We start from the raw sequence: 13627 nt of genomic DNA, 5'->3' as shown, positions 1-13627 counted from the left end.
TTGAAGGACAACAGAAAAGGATTAGAGTCTGCCTTGGTGCATTTATATTCTATTTCTCTTCTTCCTCTTTTTACAGCATACACCTGAATCCTCATTTAATGTGAGGAACATTATTGTGTAAGGTAGCTAAGGATCTACAGTGCAATACTAAAGAAAAGATATGGGAGTACTTCCCATCTGATTTTGGTAAAATTCTTAATACAATTATGATAGATGTGTAATGCCTCAGAGTAATGTCAACAGAGCTGTACAGTCCAGGGTGTTATTTGATTTATGTGAAAGACTCTTTTTGGGCATATGGAATAATTGTTTTGCAGTAACAGATCATTATAAAATGTCTCAAAATGGATAATTTTCTAACATTTTCAGGGCCGTTGTACAAGAGAGAACTGCAAATATCTTCATCCACCAACACATTTGAAAACTCAGCTAGAAATTAATGGTAGGAACAATCTGATCCAACAGAAAACTGCAGCAGCAATGCTTGCACAGCAGATGCAGTTTATGTTCCCAGGAGCGCCTCTTCAGCCAATGGTAAGTACCTTTCATGAAATGCCAGACCATCTGCCTTATCTTCATAGCTCACGTCTGACTAACATAAATGACAAATGCATTTATTATCACTTAAATTTATATATTACAATATTGTTATTCTATATTGTCAAATAAAAATGTATAGATCATTTTTATGAACGTTTTCTCTTTGTAATCTTATTGCAGCTGTTGAACTTTTTCCACATTGGGACAAGCCAATTTATTCTGGATAAACTACAAAGAAAATACATAGATTCAACTAAACTGAATAATTTATATATTAATTTTCTTATAATATATATAAATATATTTATAAATATATATTATTTGCATACACTTGTAATTTGTCATGGACATTGGTGAATATTTAGTTATAAAATTTTAGCCTGTGATGTGAAAATCCTAAACTGATCCAGAAACTTTTTGAGATGTAGAAATCATAACAGGTAAAAATAGTAAAAAGTTTGGTGTAGTGGTTAAAGCACCAGGATAGAAACCGGGAGACCGTGAGTTCTAGTCCCATCTTAGGCATGAAGTCAGCTGGGTGACCTTCAGCCAGTCATATTCTCTCAGGCCTAGGAAGAAGGAAATGGCAAACCTCTTTTGAAACCTTGGCAAGAAAACAGCAGGGACTTGCCAGCCAGTTGCCAGGAGTCAACACTGACTCAAGGCACCAAAAAAAAAAAAAAAGTAAGAACTTGCAATGTTTTGTTTGCCATAATTGTATATTTCTACAATATAGCAATTTTATACACAATTTTATTTGTGTACTCCTTGGATTAGAAATTTATTTTTTTACAAATGCTGTTTCTTCTTCAAGAGAGACCTAAATCTGGACTTAAGGGAAAATAGCACATTTTTCCTTTAAACAATAATGTGTGTGTATCTACCTCACATCAAAAGTTTTAGTGTTGAATAGCACCAGTGAGGTCCTTAATGTGTAAATTTATTCATCCTTATTGGAAGGATAACATGTAGCATAATCATGCATAATAAATTATGGTTTTGATTTATTAGGTGGAATAAAGTTTTTCTGAATTCTTGCTGATTTCCAGAAGGTCATACCAAGATATGTCCTCAACTGCCCTGTTTGCATCAGCAAGATATGCTACTTCATCACTGAATTAATGTTGCTCCTATAAACGTATGTGGCCATTCCTCACTTGGTTAAGCATCCTTTCACTATTTTTAGTTTACATATGTGTAGCATATATCAAATCCCTCACAGACAAAAATGGTTCCATAGCTTTCATGCGGAGTCAGTTATTCAGTATGAAGTTTGCCTTTTCTGTTAATAATGCCTGTTTCAGAATCCTTTGGAACTAGTTCACCAAAACTAAAACATGATGCTCAGTTTAAGCCATTAAGAAAGCCACAAATATCTACACATTTGAGCTAAGTTCATACATTCTGCTAAGTTAAAATATGGTTTATTTTGTTTCAGTTTAGTGTAATGTGTGAACTCAGCTAACTTAAATCAGTGAACTTTGACATTTTATTACAGAGCACGTTATTTTCATTTCTACATGCTTATTTATTCTTTTTATTCTGTCTTTCAGCCATCGTTTCCAGTAGGACCAACAATAGGATCTAACACAGCACTAAACTTTGCACCATATTTAACTCCTGTTACTTCTGGGGTTGGATTAGTTCCTACAGAAATTGTCCCCGCACAACCTGTAATTGTTCCTGGAAATCCTCCTGTAACTGTCTCTGGATCAGGTACCACACAGAAACTCCTCAGGACAGATAAACTGGAGGTATGGCATCATTCTTCTGATACATGCGGTACTTTGATATTTGGTGGTAAAGGATTGTGAATAAGTGCAGTGACTATATTTAAATATAGTGAAAAACCTACTTCATTTCAGTTACAGTCTTTTCGTGTGAAAAAGAAAGTACACCCTCTTTGAGTTCTTGGTTTTACATATCAGGACATAATAAAAACCATCTGGTCGTTAGCAGTTCTCAAAAGTAGGTAAATACAACCTCAGATGAACAACAACACATGACATATTACACCATGTCATCATTTATTTTACAAAAAGAAAGCCAAAATGGAGAAGCCATGTGTGAAAAAGTAAGTATACCTTTTGATTCAATAGGTTGTAGGACCACCTTTAGCAGCAATAACTTGAAGTAATTGTTTTCTGTATGACTTTATCAGTCTCTCACATTGTTTTGGAGGAATTTTGGCCCATTCTTCTTTACAACATTGCTTCAGTTCATTGAGGTTTGCAGGCATTTGTTTATGCACAGCTCTCTTGAGGTCCTGCCACAGCATTTCAGTCGGGTTGAGGTCTGGACTTTGACTGGGCCATTGCAACACCTTGATTCTTTTCTTTTTTAGCTATTCTGTTGTAGATTTGCTGGTGTGCTTGGGATCATTGTCCTGTTGCATGACCCGATGTCAGCCAAGCTTTAGCTGTTGGATAAATGGCCTCACATTTGACTCTAGAATCCTTTGGTATACAGAGGAGTTCATGGTCGACTCAATGACTGCAAGGTGCCCAGGTCCTGTGGCTGCAAAACAAGTCCAAATCATCACCCCTCCACCACCGTGCTTGACAGTTGGTATGGGATGTTTGTGCTGATATGCTGTGTTTGGTTTTTGCCAAAAGTTGCACTGTGCATTGTGGCCAAACATCTCCACTTTGGTCTTGTCTGTCCAAAGGACAGTGTTCCAGAAGTCTTGTGATTTGTTCAGGTGCAACTTTGCAAACCTGAGCCATGCTGCCATGTTCTTTTTAGAGAGAAGAGGCTTTCTCCTGGCAACCCTTCCAAACAAACTATACTTGTTCAGTCTTTGTCCAATTGTACTATCATGAACTGTAACATTTCACATGCTAACCAAGGCCTGTAGAGTCTGAGATGTAACTCTTGGATTTTTTGCAATTTCTCTGAGCATTGCACAGTCTGACCTTGGGGTGAACTTGCTGGGACATCCACTCCTGGGAAGATTGGCAACTGTCTTGAATGTTTTCCACTTGTGAATAGTCTTCCTCACTGTAGAATGATGGACTTTAAATTGTTTGGAAATGGCCTGATAACCCTTCCCAGATTGGTGGGCAGCAACAATTGCTTCTCTAAGATCATTGCTGATGACTTTACTCTTTGGCATTGTGTTAACATACACCTCAATGCTCAAGACCAGCAAACTCCTAACACTTCAGCTTTTATGGAGGTAGTCACACTTGCTGATGATCAATTGATCAAGGGCATTTGATTAGTAGCACCTGACTGCTACTTAGCCTTTTCACACCTATGGAAGCAGTAAGGGTGTACTTAGTTTTTCACACATGGCTTCTCCATTTTGGCTTTCTTTTTGTAAAATAAATGATGACATGGTATAATATGTCATGTGTTGTTGTTCATCTGAGGTTGTATTTACCTAACTTTTGAGAACTGCTAAGGGCCAGATGATTTTTATTATGTCCTGATACATAAAACCATAGAACTCAAAGAGGGGGTACTTTCTTTTTCACATGACTGTAACTACTTAGCATAAGCAATGCAGATCTTCTATTCTGATCTTTGGTGTGGCAGTTGAAGTGCTGTAAAGAAGTGCAGAATTCACTATTAAGCCTGTGCAAAGGTTTGTTTTAACACATTTCATGTGAGCACTAGAAGTCCTCCACCTCATGAAGCACAGGCCCTGTTCATCTTGACGGGCTGCTTTGGTTCAAGGTAAGTGGCTTCAGTACATGAACTAAGTACACCCTTACTGCTTCCATAGGTGTGAAGAGGCTAAGTAGCAGCCAGGTGCTGCTAATCAAATGCCCTTGATCAATTGATCATCAGCAAGTATGACTACCTCTATAAAAGCCGAAGTTTTAGAAGTTTGCTGGTCTTGAGTATTGAGGTGTGTGTGTTAGCACAATGCCAAAGAGTAAAGACATCAGCAGTGATCTTAGAGAAGTTTCCGTACATGAACAGAGTTCTGAAAGGCCAGAAATTCAGTTAAAATGGTCACTTGAGTCACCTGTGGAACAAATAATCTCCTCAGAGTTTTACATAGCCCTAGTAAATATATCATTTGTGCTGCATTATCTCTATTATGTAATTTGTAGACTAAATTATGGTGGTAGCATTACATTAGGAAATACAAAAAATAAACCAAGGGAGAAACATTAACTTCAATTAATTGTTGTCCATTACCACCTTTGTGTGCTCCATTCTCAGAGAGCTATAAGTATGGAAAATCTGACCTTCTTTCTTGACTTTGTAGTACCTGGAAACTAGAGCAAAATATTTAGATAGGAAGATACGCTAAGACAATTGGTAAGAGAAATGGAGGATTTGTTCCTTTATTCTTTTACTGATTTTAGTGCAAAGAAAATAAAGTGTTATTTCTTCCTATTGCTCAGTATCCATTTCTGATTTAATGTATTAACACCAAACCAGGTAATTATGTACTTACAACTTTAACAAGATATTTAAAAAAAAAAAAATCTGAACCAGAGTCAGAAATGTTAAAGAATCTTGAATTTGTAAGAAAGTAGGAATGATACTTAAATATGGGCAACTCCTAATATATTAAACACTATCAGGAGAAAATTCTTGTTTTCAGCTGGTATAAACCATAATGTGCTTTATTTTATTTTATATAATTTTATTTTATTTGTATGACTGCCCACTTGACATATGACGCTGGGTATGAACAGCAATTAACACTACAAAAGATTTTTCCAAATGTTAATAGAAGTTGAAGAAAGCAAAATATTTTTCCTTGGAGATATGAATGGATTGTTAGATTTGGACAGATCATTTCAAGGGAGGAAAGAAGGAAAGCTTCTGCAAAACGTATTCCAATATATGGATGAATAGGTATTGACAGATAAATGGAGGTTGTGAAATCGAAAAGACATAAATTATACTTTTACTCTGGAAGGTATCAGTCATAGACTACTGCAGTGTACTCTACATGGGGCTACCCTTGAACAGTATCCAGAAGCTACAGCTGATCCAGAATGCAGCCACACAGGCTATTTTTGGAGCCCCAAGAAGGGCCCATGTAAAGCCGTTGCTCTGCGAGCTGCATTGGGTACCAGTTTGCTTCCGGGTCCAATTCAAGGTGTTGGTTATCACCTTTAAAGCCCTACATGGCATAGGACCAAGTTACCTAATGGACCACCTCTTCCCCATGATTTCAACCCATCCCACTCGATCACACAGAGGGGGCATGCTTCGGACCCCTGCAGTAAAAGGACTTTGATAAGCGGGGTCCAGAAGGTGGGCCTTCTCTGTGGTAGCCCCCACTCTTTGGAATATTCTGTCCCCGGCAGTGAGATTGGCCCCCTCACTCCTGGCCTTTTGGAGGGCTTTGAAGACCTGGTTCTGCCACTTGGCCTGGGGTGGGGAGGGAATATTTCAAGCGTGGGGATGGCTAGCCCCATAGAGGCCTGCTGTCTTCAGCCCCAGATCCTTCATCTTCTTGGACTCTCTTCCTCTTTTTTAGTAATGTTTTTTAAATTTTTATGTTTTATGTATTTATATGTACAGTGGTACCTCAGTTCACGAACGCTTCTGTTCACGACCAATTCGGGTCACGAACAGCTCCGTTCGCAAAATTTTGCCTCCGTTCGCGAGTGCCGGATCGGGTGACAAACAGGATCCGTGGCCATTTTCCCTCCTGTGACACGTGGTCGCGGCTTCCTGTAGGGAGGGGGACTCTCCCTCCAAGCAATAACCGCCTCCCCACCCGCCTTCCTGTCTTCCACGCCAGAAGTTGCGTCGAGCAAGGTTAGCGTTCTCTCTCTTCGTACTGTATTTTGTTTCATATTTTTGCGGTTTAAAAAACAAAAATGGTTCAGAACAGATTAACCGTAATTACATTGAACCTTATGGGGAAATTTGATTTGGGACGCGACCAAAAATCGGGTCGTAACCAAATTCGGAGGGGTCAGAACGGATTAACTGTATTTACATTGAACCTTATGGGAAAATTTGATTTGGGTCGCGACCAGAGTCGCGGAACGAATTAAGTTCGTGAACCGAGGTACCACTGTATTTATGGTTTTAATGTTTTGTGTGAACTGCCCAGAGTCCCACACTGAGGGGAGATGGGCACGGGAGAAATTTAATAAATAAATAAATAAATAAATACTCTAGGACAGACATGTGTTGGGTCTCTAAGACTCAAAACCATTCATTAAAGAAGTACAAATTCTCCCAATGATGTCCACAGACCACAATATATGGCATTCCAGAGAAAACTTACTTTTCAGATGGAAGATGAATGACAGTTTGCCACTCCGTTACAGTATTCTACAGAACTGCAAAGAGGAAAATCGATATAAATAAAAATAAATAAATAAAACACCAGGAATCTCTGTTACTACAATTTGGGAAACAAGTAAAGCATATTAAAAAGAAGCCTTTTTTTTTAAAATCAACATAACAAACGGAAAGATGCCAAAATAAAGGAATTAGAACAAATGCTACAACAAATTAGAACTAACCCAAAAAGACAGCTGGTGAAAGAATTACAAGAAGTTAAACAACAATTAAATTTATTGGAAATAGAAGAATTGCCAAAGGAGATAAAATTTGCTAAACAAAAGAATTTTGAACATGTGAACTATTTTTAGCATACCAGATTAGAAACAAGAAAAAAAACATAGACAATATCGGCAATAAAGAAAGGGACTAAAATTACATATTAGACTGGAAATTATAGAAGAACCGGTAGCTTTTTTCAAGGAACTGTATTCTGTGACTAACATCAATGAAGCAGCCATGAATAAATACATTGAAAAGTTTGTTCTTAAAGAATTTAATTGCCAACATAGACAAATATTAAGTAAACTATCGAAGAAACAAAAGAGGCAATAAAACAATTCATACTTTGGAAGGCATCAGGAAAAAGAACTGACTAAAATCAGAAACTACAAAAAATGTAAAGGTCTATAAACATTATACATTAGAGTACAACGAAGGGGAAATTAGGAAGTAATGGTGGAGATTTTGGCACCTAGAGATTCAAATCCTTACATTGTTAAAATAATTTAATGTACTTCGTTTTTTATAATTAATTTCTCATCAACAATATACTGAGCATTAACTGTACAATCTTGGTAATTCCTTTGTCCACTTACAGATACTATATTTTTGTATCAAATAATTTTTCTTTTTTTTCTTTTCTCCTTTTGCTTTTTGCTTACTCTTTTTTCCTTCTTTAAAAAAAAGATTAATAAATGGTTTTTTAAAAAAATAATAATATATTTGAATAATAAAAACATCAACAAAATTCAAAACCCATCATGCCTGTGGCAGTACACATAAACAAATGGCTCATTTAACTTCCTAGCCCAATGCCCACAGGAATAGCCAAGATTTTAATGCCTTACAGTAAGTCATCAGGATTAGGGCCATCCAAATCTCAGGAATATACTATTCCACAGCGTAGTGCAGTGACAGAGATGGCATGCTTTCTGGGTCTCATCAGAGGGCATTGTTTAATTGAGGGAACTCAGACCATGACCACCCTGGCAGACCTTATGGGATTGGCAGAAATAATATGAAACAGGTGGTCCCGCAAATAACTGAGCCCTATGCCATGAACATCTTTTATAAGATGACCAAGCCTCTTGAATTGACCCAGAAACCTAGTGCAGTTTACATAGTAGTGGTGTTACATGTATGTACTGAGGTGCTCCCATAACCACTTGTGCTACTGCATTGGACACCAGCTGCAGTTTCCAAGGGGTCTTCAAGGGCAGCCCCATGTAGAGCACATTGGAATAATTCAAATGGGAAGTAACAAAATGTGTGTGACTTTGAGCAAGGCCTCCTGATCCAAGAATGGGCACAACTGGTACAAAAGAAGAATTTATTCAAAGACCCTCCTAGCCACAGCTGCCATCTGCTCTTCTAGCAGGAACTGAGAATCTAGGAGGAACATGTTCCATCTGGGTCAATGCACTCCCATCCAGAACCAGTGGATCCCCTTAGCCATTCAGTCTTGCTAGGGTTGAGTCTAAGCTTGTTTCTTTCCATCCAAACTCCCTCAGCCTTGAGAAAAAGCCTTGATATCATCACTTTGTTGGCCAGAAGTTGAGATATACAGTTGAGTATCATCAGTATATTAATGATACTTAACTCCATGCCATCAGATGACCTCATCCACCAGCTTCATATAGAAATTAAATAGGAGTGGGAAAAGGGGAGAGCTTTGTGGAACCCCACAAAGCAGAGGCTTAGGGCTGGACATCTGTCCCTTGTCACCACGGAATGGAATCGTGGAGGAAGGAAAAGCACCATAATACCACACCCTCATTCCTAACCCCCTCAGCCAGTCCAGAAGGATACCATGATTGATAATATTGAAAGCCACTGAGAGATCAAGGACACAGGATGGATTCATTACTCCAGAGTCCACTGGAGATAGGTGGCCAATAATTTAAATCATCATCATCATCATCATCATCCCATAATGATCCCATCCCATCATTCATCATCCATACAGTGTGTGTGATGAATACAATTTTCAGTAGTATACTCGGTTCTGAAACCTGGCTGAAAGGGGCCCAGATAATCCTTTTCCTCCAGGGCCATCTGAAGGTATAGCCCAATCACCTTCTCAACAACCTTCCCCAAAAAGGGAAGTTGGAGACAGGGCAAAAGTTGCCCAATACCATTGGGTCTGGCAATGGCTTCTTGAGGAGTGGATGGGTCACTGTTTCCTTAAGCACAAGTGGGGCCCCACTAACTGCCCCAAGGAGCCAGTCACTTTTTTGTGATTAGTGTGGCTCAAACTTCTCTCAGATAACCAAGCCGGTCTGTGCCTCAGTCAACTCCATGGACTTGCACAATCAGAGCCAACTCAAAGCGAATTGAGCAATTTTATCCAAATAGTTCTCACAGCTGCCCTGCAGATGTTGCTCTTGCCTCTCCTTAGCCAGAAAGGACTGGTCATCTTCAACAGGGCCTCTGGCTGGCAATCTGTGAATATGGAAAGAGTAGAAAAATAGAGTTTTGCCACTCTTATCATTCCTGAGGTAATCCTTAACAAAGGCTTTTACTGCATTCTCCAGTAGCTCTCTAGGTGTCTCTTCTGCCATTTCATCTCCGAAGTTACTCTGAAAACAAGGGGGAGCTTCAGGATCTTTCCCCAGGGAGAGGCCATACAGGTGTAATCCAATCCAAGGCCATCATCAGTGTCTCGATTCCCAACTGTGACTAAAGTTTCAGTCAAACTGCATCAGAGTCTTAGAAACAACCCTAAATTTCCTCTAAAACCCCACATCAGGTGCTTGGGATGACCCAAATAGTGAACAATGTCTGTCAGTTGGAGAGAAGAAAAAAACTGACAGAAAGAAAAGATGAAAAGAGCAAGAGTATGATATGTATGTAAAATGCGAAATTTATAGTGGAGCCCATGTTGTAGATTGAGATTAAAGGTTTTGCAATTTTCAAAGGTAATTTGGGCACAGTTCAAAAATTGCATTTTAAATTCCTTCTTGTACTCAGTGTGTAATTACCCTCATCCCTCATGTGCATAATAAATATTGTTTTGTGCACCAGGTTTGCAGGGAATTCCAGCGAGGAAACTGTGCACGGGGTGAAACTGATTGTCGCTTTGCACATCCTGCTGACAGCACTATGATTGATACAAATGACAACACCGTAACTGTTTGTATGGATTACATAAAAGGGCGCTGCCTGAGGGAGAAATGCAAATATTTTCACCCTCCTGCTCACTTGCAGGCCAAAATCAAAGCTGCTCAGCACCAAGCAAACCAAGCTGCACTGGCGGCCCAGGCAGCTGCTGCAGCTGCTACAGTCATGGTAAGTGCCCGGGGACAGATCATGGCTGCTTTGGGGGATCTAGACTGCTTTGAGATTCAGCTTCAGGTCCTTGATCTTGGTACTTTTAAAATGGATTTTTGCTACATATCAGCAATCCAGCAAACCTGTTTTACTGAGTAATTTCAGCATGAGGGGTATCTTCTTGGAATGCAGCAAAGCTCAAGTTCTAATTGTCCCTTTTTGTTCAGCATTTTCCTTTGCATTTAGTACAGGCTCTTATTTCTAAAGAATAACTTGGATTTAACTTGGATCCTTCAAAGTTCAGATAAACTGGTCTGCTAACTACATATACCTATATATTCATATGGTGGTTTATGAAATATCCAATGTAGTCTGTCTGTCTGCCTATCTATAACTCTTTATTAAATTTGCATACTGCCTGCTCCAACTGGAGTCATGGTGGCTTACCCAGTGACTGTAGTGGTTATAACATTGGGAAGAAAGGAAAGATGACTTCATTCATATGCATGTCTTTTAATTTGAGGAAAAAACACTGGATGTCTCTCGCAGTTTCTTTTCCAAAATTATTTAATTTGATGGGGTAAATATGGTGTACAATAGTGTGATATGCATTCTCTGAATAGACTGAGTCCCTGGAAGAAAACATGTGCAGGAACTTTTGCCAATCAGTCACTATGTCTCATAATGATAATCTTGGAAGGCTCTGTTATGATATAATTCTGTTAGAATGATCTTCACCATTTCTATTTATTTCTTTTCCAAAAAAGAAAATACCATTTTGTCACCTGTGGAGTTTTTGAATAGCTTCATTCATTAACCTGTGATATCTTGTCACAGTCCCAATAACCCCTTTAAGTGGGTGGAATATTATACTATATGTGTCTAACGTTTGGCTTTCGAAAAAAAATGTCATTGTGTTACTGAATTTCGAAGCTAAGCTCTCTATATGATCATTCTAAAATCTTGTAGGAATATCACTTTAATGACCATGATATTTCTATTTACAATATTTTTTCAAAAATAGTTTATTTAGTTTAGAAGTGCTGAAAGAGCTGTTTTACCCTCAGAATTGTCTCCCTGTTAGCAGGGCAAGTAATAAAACAAAGTAGTTACTTTGTGTGGTAGATGTAGATTGTACATCCAGCCCCAATACAAAATACTGTCAGAAACACAGCTAATAAGTAGCTTCTTGCAAGCCTCACATAATGATTTTAAATCCACCAGAATCAATTTGACATTTATTGAGATCTGCTTTTAGGGAACAGAACTCAAACTTCTGCCTCTTTTTAAGATAGATAGATAGATAGATAGATAGATAGATAGATAGATAGATAGATAGATAGATAGATAGATAGGATCAAACAATTATATAACAAAACATAAACACAATCAAAGATAGAAATCTATGATTAACCATAATTTCACATGAACTTGTTTAAAAAGAAGGAGCATCTAATATTTCCATCCATACTGTAAGAATTAAGGAGTGTGAACTTTGCTTTACTTCAGTTTAGTACTGTAATTTTGTTTTTGCCTGGGGATCCCATTCATCACTATCTAAAGTCAGAGAAGTTCTCTTTCCTTGATTTCTTGCTGAAATCACTCTGATCAGTGGATAGTTAAATTTTAGAATTTGCTGCCATAAAATGCAGTGGTGTGGGCCAATTTGGAAGGATTTAAAAGGTGTTTAAAGTCCTAAGAATAAAATAAGAGCTACTAGGCATTATGGCTATAGACTACTTCTAGTATCAGTGGCAGTAAGCCTCTAGATACCAGTTGCCAGGAAACAGCTACTGGGAGGTTTTAATGCTCTCCTGACCTCCTTGTGGGCTCCCCACAGGCATTTGATTGGTCACTATGGGAGCAAAGTATTGAACTAGATGAGCCTCGGCCTGATCCAGCACAGCTCTTCTTATGGTTTGTTGTTGTTTTGCATAGCTAGTTCTGGGTGATCCTTGGTGAGTGTTCATTTTGATTGCAATGACAAAAACAACAGTTTAATACTTCTGTTAGGAGTTCGGCTGAGGACAAAACTATTTCTACCAATATTGAAAAGACTTCAATATTACTTCAATATTGGGCATTTTTAAGCAAACAAATCCAGATTAAGTAGACGTCGGAATTACTGAGGGGTGAGTTCTGAGAAAATGGTGCAGTTTAGCATTACAGATATCCCTTTTGGAAGAGAACAAAAGATAATTAGAACGTTTCTCCACCATCTCTACCGAACTCAGGATACAAGAGTTTGTTCAGTCCCTGAGTACACGTAATACCATGCTGCAAACAAAAATGAAGGCATGCTGCAGAAATATAACTTTATGGTTTAAATTCTGTTATCCTCATTAAGAAAATACCTATTTGAGCCAACTCAGAATCAAAAACATTGTGCAAAGGTTTTGAGTTCTCAATACTTCATTCTGTAAGATAAGACAGCCCCAAAAAAGTGTTTTGGGTGGAAGAGAACAAAATTCAAGCAGACTTGTGGTTATTTTGTGATTTTGCACAGACCTATGTGAAGTATGACCAGTCTTTTTGTTGATGTCTCAAACAATTGAATTAATTCTGCTTATTAAGGGGAAATATACTCGCTAAACTTTGTATATGCACAGGAATACTAAGAGATTAAGAGAAAGTAAATGAGAGCAAAGATTTACTAAATCATAAATTACATATAAGGGAATCAGCTGGTATTTACACAGTGATCAATCAAATGATCCAATAACTTTGGAACTCACTTTGTGACCATTGAGTAAAATGAAAACTAGGACCACTTCTGCTGTGGTTCTGATAAGGGAAATATGAACCCTACTGCTTCTTTCTTAGGCTGCTTCCAGAAACCCTGATATGCTGCTCTTTTAAATTAACATAATCCCACTCTTCAAATAAGAGAACTGTGGGGATGGCTTTCAGTATGAAGCAGGTGCCTGGGCATTCAGAATGTTAGTTTGTAGTGATACAATTGCAGCAACAACCTATAAGCTTGACTCCTGGTGACTACATGTCCATGTAGCTTTGCTGGCAACAGTGAGAAAGTAGTTTGCTATTGCCTATCATTTTTCAATTTCCCAGGGTAGTTTATCTGCCTGGGATTTGTTGGTGGTCTCCCATCCAAGTGCTACCCAGGTGCAACCCGGATAAGCTATTTTTGAGGTCAGATAGGTAGTGTAGTTTTAGTCTTCCATTGATTCATGCTATTACCTTTGGAATTTCCAGAACTTTTGCCTTTTTTAAATAAGATATTATCTAAGTTATTATATTTATTTATATTCCAAGCATGAAATTGTGTGATCTTGAATTCTAATGTCATCTGAGGAGAGAACTG

General features: G+C 38.2%; 1 protein-coding gene across 3 annotated transcripts in view; it reads left to right on the top strand.

Annotated features, from left to right (window-relative positions):
• The window catches only part of MBNL2 (muscleblind like splicing regulator 2), a 78374-nt gene that overhangs the window by 38381 nt on the left and 26366 nt on the right, over positions 1-13627 (top strand). For all 3 annotated transcript variants that reach the window (XM_088136439.1, XM_088136438.1, XM_007428391.4), the window contains exons 3-5: positions 370-534; positions 2094-2294; positions 10060-10323. In XM_088136439.1, coding sequence (XP_087992565.1) covers positions 370-534; positions 2094-2294; positions 10060-10323 — 630 coding nt within the window. The remainder of the gene's footprint in view (positions 1-369; positions 535-2093; positions 2295-10059; positions 10324-13627) is intronic.

This window comes from Python bivittatus, unplaced genomic scaffold, assembly GCF_059951505.1.
Source record: "Python bivittatus isolate LINGU-HERP-01145 unplaced genomic scaffold, Pbiv_v1 ctg000060_np1212, whole genome shotgun sequence".
Taxonomy (NCBI): domain Eukaryota; kingdom Metazoa; phylum Chordata; class Lepidosauria; order Squamata; family Pythonidae; genus Python; species Python bivittatus.
This window is presented reverse-complemented; position numbering and strand designations above follow the sequence as displayed.